This window comes from Neltuma alba, unplaced genomic scaffold (assembly GCF_004799145.2).
Source record: "Neltuma alba isolate B1F8T4 unplaced genomic scaffold, ASM479914v2 tig00012701_pilon, whole genome shotgun sequence".
Classification (NCBI taxonomy): Eukaryota; Viridiplantae; Streptophyta; class Magnoliopsida; order Fabales; family Fabaceae; genus Neltuma; species Neltuma alba.
Window position 1 is genome coordinate 37,199 of NW_021637128.1, and position 19,138 is coordinate 56,336.

The 19,138-nt window shown below is 32.4% G+C and overlaps 2 protein-coding genes across 2 annotated transcripts; one reads left to right on the plus strand and one right to left on the minus strand.

The window, feature by feature from the left end:
• Positions 1 to 806: 806 nt before the first annotated feature.
• LOC114730068 (uncharacterized protein DDB_G0284459-like) lies at positions 807 to 2,355 on the plus strand. Its single transcript, XM_028917086.1, has one exon. The coding sequence runs from the start codon at positions 913 to 915 to the stop codon at positions 2,347 to 2,349; it is 1,437 nt and encodes a 478-aa protein (XP_028772919.1). The 5' UTR covers positions 807 to 912; the 3' UTR covers positions 2,350 to 2,355.
• Positions 2,356 to 10,351: 7,996 nt separating this feature from the next.
• LOC114730062 (homeobox-leucine zipper protein HAT4) lies at positions 10,352 to 11,827 on the minus strand. The gene is made up of 4 exons (XM_028917079.1): positions 11,695 to 11,827; positions 11,266 to 11,582; positions 10,982 to 11,061; positions 10,352 to 10,892 (listed from the first exon to the last, which is right to left on the minus strand). Exons 1-4 carry the CDS (start codon positions 11,771 to 11,773, stop codon positions 10,631 to 10,633), a joined length of 738 nt encoding a protein of 245 aa, XP_028772912.1. The 5' UTR covers positions 11,774 to 11,827; the 3' UTR covers positions 10,352 to 10,630.
• Positions 11,828 to 19,138: the final 7,311 nt, after the last annotated feature.

The window sequence follows — 19,138 nt, forward strand, 5'->3', positions numbered from 1 at the left end:
TTTGTCCCCTCTTGCATTTTCCCTCAAATTTTCAAATCTGTCCTTTTTATTATTCCTTCTCTTGTGTCGACCACTTCCATGTTTTTCGAGTTAAATTAGTCTGCAATTCCCAAGCCTTCTTTCAATTTTATTCACACTTTTTATTGTTTTCGAGAAGCTCTTCATGTGTTGTTTTAATGGTTCTCAAACTTTCTAAACTCATCCTTCTCTTCTTTTTTCTTTTTCTTTTTTTGCCAACTTTTTGTGGGAAAAAATTTAGTCTTTCACAAAGACCAAAAAACACAAGTGACATAACCGAAATCCCAACCTTAGTATGCCATGTTTTTAGTTTTTTACTTGCATGAGAAATTACTTGTTATATGAAATTGAATAAATTTATATATGTTGAATTAAAAAATACCATAAAAAGAGGTAGTATTTCTCACACCTAACTCGAAGGACAAGACCTTTTTAACGAAGCTTTAACACCCCAATCAACTACTAAATTTGCTTTACTGAAAATCAACAGAAAGAAGTAGTTTCTAATGCTGTCAAGATATTGTATTGATAAGTTATTAATACTATTATTTGGGGTTAGCAAAAAAAATGAATTAAAATTTTATTATATGATTTTTTATCATAGACCATGACTGCATGCTATGTAGGATCTAGTCAGACTGAAAGCACTTAGGTAGAGAGGCGGGAATAGGGATGTCATTCTGTTCGAAGACGGAAAGCAAATTGGGAGCCAACCAGGCAGAGGCAAAAAGCGCGGAATTTGCTTCACATTCTCCGCAACTTTTCCCATTATTTCTTCTTCCCCTTTTATGCTTTTTCTTAACCTCGAAGACTTCTTCCTCTTCTTCTCTCTCAAATATTCTGTGCCTCAGAAACCTAGACCCTACTTACCAGCTTTCCTCTGGTTTCTCATCAATGGCAGCCTCAATCCCCACCATCATACACCACAAGCTCAATGCTGAACCAATCAAAGAAGACCCAAGTAAGTTTTATTATCATCTTCTCTACAAAGCTCTCATCCTCGCCATCTTAATCATTCTTCCCTTTTTCCCTTCCCAAGCTCCTGAATTTATCAACCAGTCTCTTCTTACCAGAAACTGGGAGCTTTTTCACCTCCTCTTCGTCGGTATCGCCATTTCTTATGGTTTGTTTTGCCGTCGCAACGACGGGACCGACAAGGAAAATCATAACTCCAAGTTCGACACAGCACAGTCTTATGTTTCTAGGTTTCTTCCGGTGTCGTCTTTCTTTGAAGATGATGGAGAAAATGAAACCCCGTCTGGTGATGACGAGGATAGCAAAACCCAGACTTGGAATAATTATCAGTACCGTAGGAATGAACCTCTTGTTGTTTTAACCCCAAAACACTCTAATTCTTACGACCGAAATGCTACTAACACCAGAATTAGCGAAAAGCCTTTGCTTTTACCTGTTCGTAGCTTGAAATCTCGGGTTTCTGATCCTTGTCCTGTTCAGTCTGTTAATAAATCGAACCTCACTTCTGTTTCTGTTAACGGGTCTGGTTCTAAACATGGTTCTAGAAGATTTTCCAGGAATGCAGAAATCGAAGGTTCTGGCGGTCGTCCAACAATGGAGGATAGGTCGAAGGACAACGTTGTACTTCCTTCTCCAATCCCATGGCGATCTGAATCTCTCATGAAGCTCCAGAATTCTCGTTTGTCTCGACCAAATCCCATGTCTTCGTCAACATCTCTGTCTTCCCCAAAGCCAAAGGATCAATCTTTATCATCACCTTCGTTTGCATCGGAATCACTGGCCAAGAATTCAGAGGACACGGTGATCAAGAACAAGGTGTTTTACAAGTCCGCAACTCCTCCTCCTCCTCCACCCCCACCAATGCTTTTCAAATCAATCTCCATGAAACCAAGAACTAGCTCGTTGAATCAAGCAGTTTCCTCTGATAAGGACATGAAGCGAAGCTTCACAACAAGTGAGAGAAGAGATAAGCCAAGAGGTCTCCATTTTGAAAATAACAATATGAGAAACCCAATGGAAGCTGAAGGAGAAGTTAAGAGAATGGCTTCTGTGGGATTTGCAGAGGAAGAGAAAGTGATCATGGGGTTCGATGAAGACACAGATACTGAAGATGAAGGTGGTGGTGGTGATGAAGCAGGACGAAGCAGAATTGAGAAAGACAAAGCAGAGAATCAACCTAATAATGAAGAGAATCCAAAAACTGACCAAGGAACCGGTGGTGTTGGAGAGGAAGGACCAGATGTGGACAAGAAAGCTGATGAGTTCATAGCCAAATTCAGAGAGCAAATCAGGCTTCAGAGAATTGACTCTATCAAGAGGAGTGCAAATCGAATGGCCAGAAATTCTTCAAGGTAAAAGGGGGGGGGGAAAAAATGAAAAAATAACTGTTAGAAGAAACTTATTTGCGTTATAATTATTAACTTTCTACCAATTGGTAGAGGATGAAAATGAAGGGGATGTTTTGTTGGCCACAGATAAGAAAGACTTGTATCGTAATAGTGACGTATAGAAGGATGATATTTACCCATTTTAACTGCATTTTCGCAGGTAAAAATACTTGATGTTGCATGAACTTTATGCTTTTTAACTTGTAAAGCTTAATTCAAAATGGAACATGCAATATCATTCAGAGAGGCTCTTCCTGATCGCTGAGAGCAGTAATGAAATTTTACGTTATTTCTTTGTGGAGAGGGTTTTGTGTGATTACTATTCCGCGTTATGTGATTGTGATGTTTCATAATCCAACTAAGTTAACTAATTTCTTTTATCAAAAGAAAAATACAAAAACTTGTGAAGAGTAGCTGTATGTATCTGGCTGATACCGTTTATGTTGTTTGTGATGATCCATATTGGTGATGGATGACTGATGAGATTGATGCTCATCATTGGTTAATAGGAAGACAAGCTTTGGCATATGATTGCTTGTAATGAAATATATAATATCTTCTACAAATTATAAGCTATGTTTGGGATGGCCTTTCAACTAGGGGTGTTCACGGGACAGATCGGGACCGGGACAGGCCCGTCCCGGTTCCGTCCCGATGAACAGTAACGGGACAGATTTTCTGTCCCGTGTCCCGGCCGGTCCCGGGGTTGTCCCGGTCCCGATCGGGACGGGACGGATCCGGGACGGGACCGGGACGTCCCGAAATAATTTTTTTTAATTTTTTTTAATTTTTTTAAAAAAAATCTGATTTTTTTAATTATATTTTTTTGAGCTTAAATCTTATAAAAACATCTTTTTTATTTGTTTGGGCACTCTTAAACAAAAGCTCAAAATATTACATATAATAGTTATTAAAAACTCTAAACAAAAGCTTTTAACACAATAAATGACTTCACGCCAACGAAGAAAGAGAAAATTGCATCGTATTAACTTGCTCCAGAGCCGAAGAAAGCATCATTCCAGTGATACGAGTCAAGCCCGAGACGTTTAGCATACGAAATGAAAATAAGCAACTATCTTAAATAACGTATTAGACTTGGGTTCATCGGATGGACCAATTGGCACAAATTTGTGAGATCAGGCAAATTAAGAACACAGGCCAAGACCACGGACACGAGCCATGTCTTCTTCCTACATCTATGAAACAATAAAATTATTCAAAGGCAAATCTAAGGTTACACAGTTGCACAGTTCCAATTGGAGACGAAACACAGTTCAAATTTGTTGCTAAAAATTCTAATCATCAATAATCTCAAATCATTAACAAATATAAAAACTCTAAATAAATATATCCATAGTTCCATACAATAGTCTCAATCTTAAAAAATATGAAAAAAATGATATTATATAAAAAAAATTAAAATTTTTTTTTAAAAAAAAGGAACCGGGACAGGACGACCCCGTCCCGTCCCAGTCCCTTTTTTGTCCCGTCCCGGTTTGTCCCGTCCCGAAAAATTTCGGGACGGATCCGTCCCGTCCCAATAAGACCGGGACCGGAACGGGCCGACCGGGACGGGCCGGCCTTGAACACCCCTACTTTCAACCATTCCAAAATGACTTCTTAGGTTTAAAAGTCATCAAGCCCATTTTTGAATGTTTGGCGCTGAACTTGACAAACCAAATCATGATTTGACGAATAAATTTTGTAAAAAAATAATATAATAAAATGAGAGTGTTTGGACAGTTATTATCAGAATTCAAAAGTACTTTTTATATATGTAAATTACTAAAAAGAAAATAAGTTAATATGATAATTATATAAAAGATAGATTTTATAATATATTTTTATTTGAAGTAATAAATTTATTAATAATATATTTTTTACCAACATAATAAATGTTATATAAAAAATGTAATTAATAAATAGTTAATATGTATATATGTATTTATAAAATATAAGATTAAATATGTTTTTAGAAAAATGATTTTTTTTTTTTGCCAACAAAAAAATATTATTTTGCCTTAAAGATTTTAAACATAAAATCCCATGACATTTTCTCACAACTAGTTTTTTTAACAACATATTACCTTCAATCTTTAATATAAGAGTTGTTTTGATATTCAATTTGGTCTTAAATATAAAATCCCAATTCATTTTGTTTATTATATTTATCTATTTTTTCAAAATGGTCTTTGTAGTAGTTGCACATGTTAAATATTTCATCAAATAGTACTTCTAACTAATACACATGATTAGAAAGTATTTTAGGAAAGACACACCTATTTATTACAAATTAATTAACCATCTTTTATATTAAAGACCAGAGATAGTATTACAATGTGTAAAAAAAGGATCATATTTTCAAAAAGCAACATTTTTTGCTTCTCATGAAATTATGGTTTAGGTGGGTCAAATCATGGTTTTGGAGCCAAAACATGGTTTCACAAAAATATGGTGTGCTTGGTAATTTTTTGATCAAACCATAGTTTGGGCTCCAAAAATAATTTTGACAAATTTGCTAAACACCCCTTTAATTTAAAGTGGCTTTGAAATCAAAATCACTTTCAAATGTTTTGTTGCTCATTTGGATCTACTTTTATAAGCACATTTTGCATAAGAACATGCCCAAGTGTCCAACATCAATGCCATTTAAAAATATTGCCTTAATGTTCAAACAAGTTTCATGTGATGTCAAGTTGCCATTGATCAGTACTATGTGGAAGTTTGGGTTGCATGAACTTCTAGGGCTATTAGTAGATGTTTGAGGGTGTGTTTGGAATGCCATTTTGGGGCCAAACGTACATTCCAAATAAAAAAGTTGGGGTTGTGAAAAAGGGTAGTGTTTGACCCCACGTTTTGGTTTTGAGAATGACTTTTTTTGTTTCGAATGAATTTCTGAAATAAGTTGATCCATCTTACTTCTCTCTGGATAAGGAGTGCGATGGATAATACCGTTAGGAGCATTAACTGCATTTTAAATTTTTTAACCTACCCTGACCCTCTCTTGCATGCATATTTTCTCTCATTTGTGGTTGTAAAAATCGAAAGAAAAGAACAGAGCCCCAACCTTTATCTCCCCAGCCCCAACGAATTAGTGGTGCAATGTATTTAGTTTAAAAACACTACATTTGTATGATTTCTAATTTATATATATATATATATATACACACACACACACACTTATCCATCAAATGTATTTAATTATTTATTTTAGTATTTTTCAATTTCTTCCTAATAATAAATTATATTCCTTTATTTTTAATAATTTTATTTTGAATACTTCTTTTCAAATGGTCACATTATATCCATGTAATATTAGATATGTATTACTTAATAAAATTTATATCCTTTTAAGTCATTTTGTATTTACACTTATTTTTTTATCAATCATCCAGACAAGTTTCAGCTTCTCAAACTGATTTTTTTACAAAATTCAATACAAATATAAATCATATTATACTATCTGACTTTTATCTAATCTGACTTTTGTAAAAATCAAATTGAAAAAAAATTACTTCTGTCACTGCTAATCCAAACACACCCTGAATCAGCTTAAAATAAGTTCATTTGCGTTTTACAAAATAATTTTTTTTTACATATTAAAATTATTTTTACACAACTAATCTGAAAATTAGGATTTAGAGTTTATGGTGAATTTAAAAAATGAAACTTCTAAAACGTATTTTCAAAAATATCATAGCTAATTATTTGTTTCATTTTTTTGAATTTAAAAAAACTGATTTTAAGTAAATATAATGATTTAAATTTTGAAGAGAGAAAAAAACTTTTAAATAAATTCCATTTCATGAACTTTGAAGATAAGTTTGGAAAAATATAAATAAATGGAAAATAAGTTGATTGATTAATTGAGGGGGAACTTTAAAGCCTATTCTTTAATAAAAAGTTAAGATTTTTAGTGAACCGAATAAGTGGAGTTTATCACTTTTACCAATACATTAGAGCTGGCTAGATAAAAGCCTTTGTTTGCATAAATTGCCCTTCTGGTTCCCTGATTTAAAAAATTAAAAACACACAAAAAAAGAAAAGGCCTTCAAGAAAAGATATGGCAATGCTTCACCCCCTCGACCAGCCCACCGTTATTCTTATTATCGTTATGGGCCCCAAATACATTCATCCAGACTCCCAGAGGCCGCACACTAATGTGGATCACAAAAAAAAAAAGGCCAGACACTAATTTGGATCCCAAAAACAAGTGCCAGACGCTAATTCATTTTAAATAAAATTTATCACTTTTAATACTGCTTTCAATTTCAGTATTTAATATAAAAAATACTAAAAAAATTTGATTAAATTAAAAAATAATTAACTAAGTTAATTATTTGTAATAAATGTGGGTTGATTTTTTTAAAATAATATTTCTAATCTTGTGTATTGTATTCGTAGCTACTATGAATGGAAATTCTCTCACCATATGAAAGACAAACTAAATCTTGTATTTAGGATTGGAAGTAATATATCTTGAATAATTGGCATAGCTAATGACGTCATTTCTGGTAAATCATAAAAAATGTTTCTGGGTATGTGATTTTCCTTTATCAATAGACAGTTTTATTTGACAGAAACACCCCTTTAGACCGTAACAACGCAAGAAAGCCCAAGTCATGATAATAAGTTCAGAACCTAAACTAGTAAAGACACATAAGACCAATAAGAGTTAATTTAGGTGGTAAAAAATCGGTTTAACTCACAAGATCGTAAGTTTGAATCTTGTTACCGATGTAATGATCTTGTTAGTAGGTGATCTGTAAGTATCTTTATAAATACTCTCTGAACCTAGAGATATGCCCTGACCCTAATAAACTCTCAGAACCCAACTCACTTAATTTTTTTTTTACAAAAAAAAAAAAGAAAGACACAAATTCATTCACAGTGACATGAAAAATGGAATTACCCAGTGTTTGGTACTGAAAAAATAGAGGAAAGAAATAAGTTCGATTTAAAAAATTAAAGAAGATTATAAAAATTGATAAAAAGAATATTTTGAATAAAAGAGTAAGAAAAATTAATAAAAAGTCTTCAGATTATGGGTAAAAGTACGACCTGCACCTTGATTTTATTTTCCTAATACATCTAGCTATATGATGTTATTTTTTAGTTACCATTCCTCTGGTCCTATTTACAAAATAGAGAGAAAAGACCTTTCTTGTCATATTTATAAGATACTGAGAGGAACTTTTTATAGAGATGTACAATTTTACTCTTCATTTATTATTATGTTGATTTTACTCACGTGAAGTATAATGTATATTAAAAAAGAATAAAGTTAAAAAAAATAGTTGAATTTTAAATGAAATTTAATAAAGGTTAAGATTTTCTTTAGTTTGGGTGAAATATGTTGAAAGTGACTTATAAATAGGATTAAAAGAGTAAGTCTTTTACTTTTTTTTTAAATACAACTCATTAAAATTTTCATTTTCATTTTCCGCATACACCAAACAGAATTAGATGGTGACCAAGATGGGCATGTGATTGTGTGGGAAAGAGGACACAATAGGAGAGATGTTAGAAGAAAGTGGAGACATATAGGCATATAATTGGAGATGTGAGGGCGCTTGGTGATATCGAGATTTGATTATGAAAGTGTCGTGATGCTCTGTTTGGGACAAAGACAATAAGTATCCACTGCTTCCTCATGTTACCATGCCCTTCTTTGGGGCACCCATATTTAATTCATTCGATCTCATTAATACTGTATTTTTATTTTTATTTTTTAAAAAACACACTTTAATAAATTGGCTGAGAAATGTTACAACACTTCACGTGATGCTGAACCTGAATTATTGCTTTCACAGAAAATGACATGTGAAGTTGAATGAGCTTGGGTGACTACTATTATTGTCCACAAAGTAACGTGGCCGCCGGGTGTTATATGAAGTTTTGGAAATGCATGAGCATTGAGGTTTGTTAGAATTTTCATAATATTTATAGTTTATATATTAAAGATTTATTAATTACATTTATGTATTTATCAAAGAGAGAAGAGAAGCAAAGTTAAGAAAGGCCAAACATGAGGAGAAGGAAACAAAGCAGCATGACATTGTTAACAAAATAACGAAAGAATCCTTAGACTAAATCACTGCTGTTAGCACCACAGGAGCCATACCCATATGCATGTTTCTTTGTTTTTTTATTTTTATTTTGCATCAGATAAATATTATAGGACCCCGAATCTTCTATTTTAGATTGCAATTAAACTTTATCTCATTAAATGTTTGTTTGGGATCACGATTGAGATTTCCAAAAACACTTATTCATGTTATTCGAAATAAAATTCACCTTACATACTTATCTCATATTCTATAAATTGTAATTAAAAAATTGTTTTCAGAAAGATCCTGATGATTTCAAATTCCTAATAGGTTCTAAGCCGCGTCCTCTTTTTCTGATGTCCGTCCAAATACAAAGAGGAATTAGAGAAACGAAAGATTCTATAAAACGGGTACTGAAATTAATGAAATTCGTTAAAATATTGAGCGTCATATTAGTGCCCGTTTGGATTAGCGATTGGAAAAGCAGTTTATAGAAAAAGTAGCTTATGAAAAAGTGAAGTTGGTAAAAGTTAAATTGGATAAGCTGAATTGTGTTTGGATTGAAGTTCAAAAAAGTTAGTTTGCAAAAGTGAGATTGGTAAAAATTCGTTTGGATTATAGTTGAGTAAAAGTAAGTTTGACTGAAAAATTACCAAAATGGGTATGAGTTTTAATAAATAATGAAACATGATAAAAAATTGATTTCACATAATATAATGAAATTAAAATAATTTAATTTGAAGAAATCAAATTTAATGAGTGAATTAAATTTTAAAATTTGAAAGAAATCATAAAAAATATTTTAAACATAAATTGAAACATAAAAAAATTGAGATAATATAATGAAGAAGTGAAATTTAATGAGTGAATTAAAATTGAAAGAAATCGTTAAAAATATTTTAAGTATAAAGTGAAACATGATTAAAAAAAATGATAAGAGAATACATTCAAATTAATTTTATATGAATAAATAAAATTGATTAAGTGAATTAAATTCGAAAACATTAGAGAAATGAAAAAAAAATAAGGCAAATAAAAGCGAAACAAATAGTTAGTTAAAACTGCTATATAAAATAAACAAGGATTTAAGATAGGGAAAACAATAATAGAAATAAAAAATATTTCTATTATGTGGTTTTTGGAAGAATTAAAAGAATATGCTTATAATATAGAGAGGGGGAAAAACATAAAGAAGTGTTATGAATTTTTAATAAGGGGAAAAGGTGAATTTACTTTATACCAGTGGCGGAGAAGCGTGGGAGCTCTCGGTGAAAATGTGTGAAGATTGTGAAAGTGAGCTGGCTCGAGGGACTGAGAGAGGAAAAGGGATATGAAAGAGAAAAAATAAAAATTATCTGACATGGCAGAACGGCTTTAAGCTCCTCTGATATAAGAATAAGCTCCTTCTTGGAGCTTGTTTTAACTGGGCGTTTCAGTAGCTTAAAATTGGATAAGCCCAGTGAACTTCAAACCTTGCCAAACGCTCTCATTTTCTCAGCCCAACTTAATTTAAAATTAAAACTGTTTTTGGGTCAGCAAACGCTGACCTAAACAGACCCTTAGTTACCAAAAATTTGACAAGAGAGAGTGAGAAAATTCATGTTTGTGTATATCATTCAATCATAAAATTATGACGTTAGCGTGATCCAGTATTAAAAAATTGCAAAGAAAAAAAAAAGATTTTAGCCATTACAACCATTCATGGTAGGATATAAAATCGACATATTGAATTATTATAGTAATTTATGGGAAATTTTACACAGTTTTCATGCTTCAGCATTTTGAGAACCGCTTGGTAATAATTTTCTTTTCTGGAAGCAATTACTAGGGTTTACAAAAACGATGCGTTATTTTTCTTGAGATCTATTTGAAAGAACAAACCACGCTAAATTATTCTTCACGTACATACTCTCCAAAATCTAAAGTAACAAAATTATATCTATAGCTTTTAACTATTGAACATCAAACATTACACATAATTTTTTTGTCCTCGGACTCTACATGGGGGACGTGAGCATTATATAACCAAACGCCATACCTGATGGCGCAAGAAAAAAAACAAAAGGTGAAGGGTAAAATTGGTACAAAACATCCACAAGGCCCACTTCCCCCTCAGCTAACCCATGTATATAATACAACAGTCCCCCTATTTCTTCTATCTTTCCCCTAATGACCAAACTGCCCCCGACATGATCAAGTTCACGACCTAGGACGAGCAAGATGTGAGTTGGGCTGCGGAACGGTCCATGGGCCGACAGAAATGGGCCTGCCACCAAACCTCTCACAAGATGGGCACATCGTGAGAGTAGTGGGTGGGGTCATTTGCATGTACAGTTGTGGGGAAAGTTTCAGTGCTCTCAACTCCTGCACCTCCTTCTGCAACCGCCTGTTCTCCTCCGTCAGATTCTCACAACACCTCTTCAAGAACTCACAGTCCACCTCCGTTTGCTTCAGCTTCGTCCTGAATTTTCCGATCACAGAACACTTTCAATACTCTACTCTTCGCAAAATCTAACCACGGTGAACAAGGAATGAAGAAATTAAACTAACCTTGCTCTTCTGTTCTGGAACCAGACCTCCACTTGTCGAGGTCTAAGACCTAGCTGCTTCGCCAGTGCCAACTTTTGCTTCTGCAACACAAGATCTTCGCCGTTACAATTAACATATTGTACGAAATAATTCCGTTTTCTAGCTGTTTGGTTGCTGAGAAAATCAAAGAAATAGTTGTAGAAAACTTTCTTCCGTTTTCCCGGCGACGAAACAGAACGATTGCACGATCCAGATCCGGAAACAGAGTAGTTTCAGGAGGATATACGGTGTTAATTGATACTTACGGGATTGAGAGTACTGTGCTCTTTGAAGCTTTCTTCGAGAATCGCCGACTGATCTTTGGACAGCCTGAGCTTCTTTCTGGAAGTTTCGTTGTCTTCTTCATCGCTGATTCCTCGAGAATAAGCTCTGTCCGTATCGTTCTCTTCGCTACTGTTTGCCTGATCTCTCTCGCTTCGCTTACCGCTCACGCTCGAGATTGTGCTGTTCGGAGACGAAATCCCCGCCTCCTCTTCACAATCGACCTCTGACGGCAATCGATTCACGTCGATTCCCCCTAGAGTCGACCGAGCTTCACCTCTGCATCCTTCAGAACACCGATCTGCATTAATCGAAAACACCACAGCGAAGTTAGATATAAACTCATTTCACTGATCAACAAAAATCAAGAAGCCTGGGATATGAATTAATGGAAACCAGATCTGTATAGGCACCTGAAGATTTGTTGGCACTGAAAGCGGAGTGAGGGAAGCTCAAGCTTAGATTCAAGCCAAAATCGTGATTTGAAAGCATGATTTGTGAGAATTTTGAAGAACTGGGAGTGACGTTTGTGAAGTGGGTTTTGCGGTTTTTGGGAAGAAGAGGGTGGGAAGGACGGGGATTATATAGAAAAAGTGTGACTTGGAAGGGCCTGCCATGATGACACCCAATAATCTCAATCATGGCTTTTGCCTCCGAAAAAACAAAATTAAATTTGATTAATTAAATAAATAATGCCACACTTGGGGTTGGTCTGCCTTCCCCCTCGTTCAAATCCCACCTGTTTACCTTGTTGCTTTTGACCATTTGCTTAGTGCACATCTCTGTGGCTGCACTGTCTCATTCCAAATCTGTATTTCCAATTTTTCTTTTATGCAACAAAATCTCATCCAAATAATTTGTATCCCTTAAGCACCATTGACTTTGAGATAAACGTTGAGAATTTTAATTAGGTTGAAAGGTAACTTTGGAATATTATGAGAATTTTTATTTGGGAGGGTACTGTTAACTAATATAATTAGTTTCTTACTTTGTGTGATTCAATTAAAATAATCATATAACATGAGTCCTCATGAGTTACTTTAACTTCGATACAATTTTACTTGGGTGGTATTTACAGTCTTTTGTTATGCAGAACATGATATATATGTATGTAGCCCTCCCCTGTTGTAATTATAAAAGCTAGATAATTAATTTTTAAAAATTAATTAAATTAGTTATTATTATTTCTGGTTCTTAATATAAAAGCTAGTTAGATATTGAATTTGATCATAAATTTTATATTTCAATCAATTTTGTCTCTTAAATTTATAATGTTTTTTAAAAAATATCTATATGGATTGTAAAGGGTTTTCACTAAAAGATAGTTCCAATACATATAATTAAATATGATAGTTTAGAGAAGTCAATGCACCTTCATTACAATTAACCAATTTAACTAATTTTTTTTAATCTCTTCAAATTAGTTATTCAGTTCTTATACGAAGAACAAGAGGTAATATCTATAAAAGATATGTATTATTTTCTCTAAAATACCCTTTTAACCATATGTATTGGAAACTATCTTTTAATAGAATTTCTTTTAATAAATATAATCAAATTGGGATAATTTAAAAATGTTAGAAACCTGAGTAATAATATGAATTAAAATTTTATATTTAAAACCAAACTAAATATCTTAAAAAAAAAAAAAAAGCATCACATGACTATTTACGACCATGATGATGCTTCATTACCCACGACAAAAATTGAAGATAAGAACAAGAAGAAAAAGTAGATGAGAAGGTTTTCCACCATCCTTACCAGTTACCAGGAGCAATTAAGTCCCTGAGAACGGAGAAAAAGAAAAAGAGATAGGCTCCATTCCCCGCATTGAAAAGTGGATAAAATATCTCTCAATAGAAATCCGGTGATTTTTGCTTAAGTTTCGGACATATCTGATCGCATCACCCAAAAACAATGCTATAATAATTGTAATAACAGTACTCCATCTGCCTTCTTTTTATTAAAAAAAAAAAAATCTCGTACCAATATTTCTAAATATAAGAAATAATTTTTTTGAAATTTCAAACTAGTTTTTTTATTTTTTTTCCAATTAAATATATACCACTTATTATCTCTGTAATAAATTTATTTATTATCTCTCATATATTTTCTTTGACTGCTATAATTAGAAAAATACGCATATAATTATATATCTTACATATTTATTTATTTTAACTAAAGTTATATGGTGTTTAGGTGATCCAAAAACACTTTTTAGAAGTACTTTTTCACAAATAGAAACAAACTCCTTTATATATTTATTTTATATATCGTAAAAATATTTTTAAAATCATAATTTTATTTCTACCCAAATATTTTTTTAATTAATATTTTGAAGTTGTTTCATATTATAATCAGGAAGCAGGAAGTAACATGCCTGAAAGGGTAGGGGCAGCAACCTCGATGAAGTGGGGGAATTTATTGCGAGGAAGATGAGGATGTCTGGGTGATGAATGAATGGGAATCTCAGGAAATCTTCATCGTGGAAGCCCAGATGGCCACGTGGCATTGTCTGTCGCCAACACCAACGGCTCACCGAAAATTCACATGCACCTCACTGTTATTTCACAGTTGCGAGTAAAATTATGTGCCCCGATCTTATCGCAGCACAGCCGAATCTCCGTCATTTTAATCACACAGCCAGTGACCTCCAAATATCACCACTGTTTCTTCGAGGGCCCTAGTTACATAGGCGATCGGTGCAGGACCACGGTCCACGTGTGAGTGAAAATTAAAATTTGATAATATAAAAATATAATATCGGGATCTCTTAAAAAATGGGCTGAGTTCTTAAATTTTTTGTCTTTTGGCCGACATGAGTACTTAACTAATTGTTTGGTGTGGAAAATTTTTTTTTCCTTCTTATTTATAAGTCCTAATTTAAATTTTTATTTTTCCGAGACATACTTCTCATGTCCTATTTAGAGGACAGAAAGAAAATTTTTTTCATATGAATATATAATTTTATATTTATTTTTTATTGTGTTGATAATGCATATTAAATAGGAAAAAATTTGAAATGTTATTTAATTTTAACAAGTCTGAGATTTTTGTCATCTGTATAAAATATGTAATAGAATAGAGAAAGTAATAACTGAGCGTGGGATTAGCACTAAGGACCATAAGGCTTGTGGGAGGCAAGGCCCTTGACCTTTTGGGCGTGCTTTAATGCTTTTTTTACCCCTCTCATCCCAAAAAGACGCCACTTTCACTTGTTCACTGCTTTATCGGCTGCTGTGAACCACTTAATTTTTGGCCAAAAAAAAAAAGAACCACTTAATTACATTCCCCCAATAATTCACCCCCCAACTTCGCTAACATCATTCAACACCCCCCTTCTCATCCCTTAGGATATGTTTGGCTCAATAAGAGAAAGAAGAGGAAGGGATTTTAACAGAGTGAAAGGGAGGGAAGGAGAGTGGAAGGATTTTAATATTATCTTATTTAGATTTATAAAAAAAGAGCGGAGAGGAGGGAAAAAATATTTTAATATGGACAATTTTGCTCTTATTTTATTTAAGATATGAGCATAATAGTCACAACATGACAAAATATGGACATAATGGTCACAACATGACCAAATATGGACATAATAGTCACAACATGACAAAATGCGAGCATAATAATCACAACATGACAAAATATTATTCTTTTCCTCCAAATCCTCCTAATTTTAGAGGAGAGGTTGAGGAGGAGAAATGATTAAAATCCCTCCCCCTCCTTCATACCAAACACACTCTTATATACATGCGCGCGCACAAACATAAATGTATGTATAATTTCTGTGAAGAGATAGATTTCACCATTAATAATTACAAGTTAATATAAATTTTAGCTCTTGAAGTTTGTTTTTACTTTAATTTTAATCTATCGAGATTTTTTCATTTATAATATTGGTCCCTATAATCTAATAAAAACTTAAAATATTTTGTCCCTTAAAGAATCAAAACATATGGTTTGAAATTTGTAGGATTAAAATCAAAATGAGAACAAATCTGAAAGACTAAAAATTATATTAATCTAATAATTAACTTTGCGTCTCGCAGAAAGCATCTCTGTTTAATTGTTCAGATTCCATGATGACAGCGTACGAGTATTATAATTCTTAAACATTCCTGGGCTATTGCTTCTCTTTCTTATCTTGCTGGTTCTGGATACCATCGTGCATGTGTATGTTTCTTTGGAATAGAATAGACTGGCTTCTTTTGGGGTTTGCCCTTTTTCTGACGATCTACTCGCCACCCTTCACGTGGCCCCAACATGCTTGCATGACGCCTATATCTCCTTCCTGCTTTTTCTCTCCCAGTTCTCTCATAGTAGTATTTATTATTCCTTTCCTCCCTCTAATATTACTCTCTCCCGTAACTTCCTGTTTCAACCAAACCTTCGACCTGCCATTAGTTTAATTGTAAAATAAAATAAAATAACTGTGGGCTATATGTATAGGGAGAGACACGGAGAGAGAATATTATTTACGATTATCCGCAGCTGTGACGAGGGCAACGGAAACAACATCATCAATACAAATTATTCTTTTTAAGGAAAATACTACCATCCTTAATATAAGAACTAGTTAACTAATTTAAGTAGATTAAAAAAATTATTTAAATTAGTTATTTATAATAAATAGGTATATTTTTTCTAAAGTATCATTGCTAATCAAGTGTATTGGCTAGAACTACTATTATTATAAGGACTACCTTGAAAATATGAATAAATATGAGGACAAAATGGATTAAGTTCTTATATTTAGGATCAAAATAAAAATCAAACAAACTCTTATATTAAGCCCCAGAGGTGGTACTTATAAGCCTATTTAACTAATTTGATTAAATTAATAAATTTAGGTAAGTTAATTAATTAAAAAAGATATGAAATATTTTTATAAAATATCATAATTATCTTACTTAATATCTTCCATTCTTCTTTTACTTGATTATGGTTGAAAAAGTACTAATAGGGATGATTTTAAAAAATTAATAAATAAATATTATATTTATGACTAAAATTAACTTAATAATTAGGTTTTATATTAATTTCTCCTTATTTATAAAAAAAAAAGGTTTTATAAAATTAATTAAGAGGGGGAAATATTATTTGTGGACGCACTCACGTGGACCAACATGGCTCCCTGCAATATCCACGTGCTGAGCTGGAACACCCAATATATGTTTCACACGTGGGTCCCGTTCAACAAAGTCGCAGGTGTCATGTTGTCGTTCCTCACACCGACACTTTCCTTCCTACAATCATTTGAACACCTCTGCTTTCTTATCTCTCCCCACTCTCAATCATAGCGCGTATGACGCACCGTGCACAATCCTGCCCTCTACAAACATTGATCAACGAGCGTGCGGCTGACATCGGATTTGGTAGATAGGCTGCAAAGAGAGTAGAAAAGGTGAGAAAGGGGTGGAATCGTGGAACTTATGGATTTCCTTGGTCCTCGCCTGCTTTAAAGATACCGACATTAATTAAACAAAAGGTCCTAAGCTTGAGCATAGAATAAATAATTCTATATTACATCAGTTCAAGATTTTTTACAAAATTTTTAAAAATATTTATAACTTAATATAAAAATTAGTTATTTATGATAAATATATGTAAATTTTTTAAAATATCTTCACTAATTAAGTAGTATATTAATTAAAACTATCATTTGACAAACTTTTAACATGTTCAATTACTGTAATAATTACCTTTAAAAAATTAAATTTAAAAATTAAACTAACTCTTGTATTAAAAATTAGAGGTAGTATTTTTCATTGGCAAAAATTTATGACATGCTACTTATTATCCTTAAAAGTTAGTTGACTAATTTGAGTAAATTAAAGAGATTTGTCAAGTTAAATATTTCTAATAAATATGTATTATCTTTCTTAAAATACTCTTACTAATCATATATATTAACAAGAACTACTATTTGATAAAAAATTTAAATATGCAATTACTATAAAGATTAAAGACTACCTTAAAAAATTAGAGATAAAATGGATTAAGTTTTACATTTAGAATCAAATTAGATGTCAAATTAGTTCTTATATTAAAAAACAGAAATAGCATTAGATTGCATGATATGACCTTCTTGCCCCTTCTTCATGGGTGAATTTACAAACAACACCCTCCTCTCAAAATGAAAAAAACGAAAATTAAAAATGACAGAATGATTTCCAATGCCATGGCCAAATAAATTATTGCACATCCCACTCATTCACTGACAACTTCCGTGTTATCTAAGAGTTGTAGTGTTCTCAATTATTGACCTCTTCTAATCCGACTCCCATCATTTCGTCCTCTTCTTTTCCCTCTCTCTTCCCAACATAAATGCCATCATAAAACATGCTACTCTTACTGTATCTCAGAAGCAATCAATTAGATTCGAATATGGAAAATTCTGTCCATAATTTATAATGACATCAATTATTAAAAATCACCCACCAATTATTGGACGGAAAAATTTAAATTTTCTACATGTTTATTTATAAAAACTAATTTTAACTATATTTTTATTTTTGAGAATTAATTATTCAATCCCTTGGAAGAGTTTACAAGACATATCCAACATTGCCTCTTAACCTTGATATAGGAATTAGATAACTAATTTGTAGATATTAAAAAAATTAATTGAACTAGTTATTTGAAATAAATTAACATCCTGTTTTTTTAAAATACCTTTATTAATCACATACATTAGAACTGCCCCTTAATAAAAACTCTTTAATACATGTAACGACTGTAATTACCATATGAATTACTTTGAGATAAAATAAATAAATATTAAAAGCAAAGTAAGGTAAAATTTATATTTGAATTTTTGACTATCCACAGAAAATTGAAAAAAAAAAAAAGGTAGATGGGGCACAATACTTAATGATGAAGGGAGCATATTAATGGTGGAGTTCCCAAAAAAGGTCAACAAAGGTTCGCACTTTATGCTTAGAAGCAGATATTTAGTTAGAAGGGGGATGGGGTAAATTTATTTTACAGTAATCGATGCAGAAGAAGGGCGCGTATAATAATGAGCGGCCAATTTACTTGCTTGGTCTAACCCAAAAATAAAAAAAAACAAAGAAAGAAAGAAAGATTATGGCACCGAACCATACAATGTGGGAAACCTGTGCCGTGTCAATGATGGTTGCTATGATGAACTTGGAACTGGAGGGATTTATAATTAATTGCGGTTTGCAAGGAAAAAGCTGTAGGCAGACAACATGTCGGGTGATGATTTCGAGTGTCCCAAGGAGTGCGTGGTGCGGGCCCCACATGTTCCCCGTTAATGGACCCCTTCCACTCATCCCCCTCCATTTAATTCTTCTTTTTTAATTAGATATTTAGATGGTTTGCCATGTCTCCATATACTAACTGTTTATATAGTGCCCCCTAAAATTATGGTGGAAAATTACTAAATTTTAAGTAAAAAATTTGTATAAAAAATGTGCTATTGTTCGTAACTCTAGTGTCGTAAAAAACTACTAAGATTTAGCTGTACTTCTGGTGTTGATCATAAAATCTTATTTATAGGTTATAAACAAGATCTTATAATTAAGACCGGAGGTAATAGGTTTAACCTTTTTTTATATTGTACTCTTTCTAAGGATTACTATTAAAGGATGCAAAAATACCACTATTGTTTATTTAAGCAAGTGTCCATTATTTTTCTAACAACATGACCTATATTTATGTGCTTCTTTTGTCCTATTTATAAGTTATTTTTAATATGTTTCACACAGACTAATAAAAATCTTAAATTTCATTAACTTTCATTTAAAATTCAATAAATTTTCAAATTTATCCTCTTTTAAGATATAATATATCTCATAAAAATAAAATAAATACAATAATAAATGAAGAGTA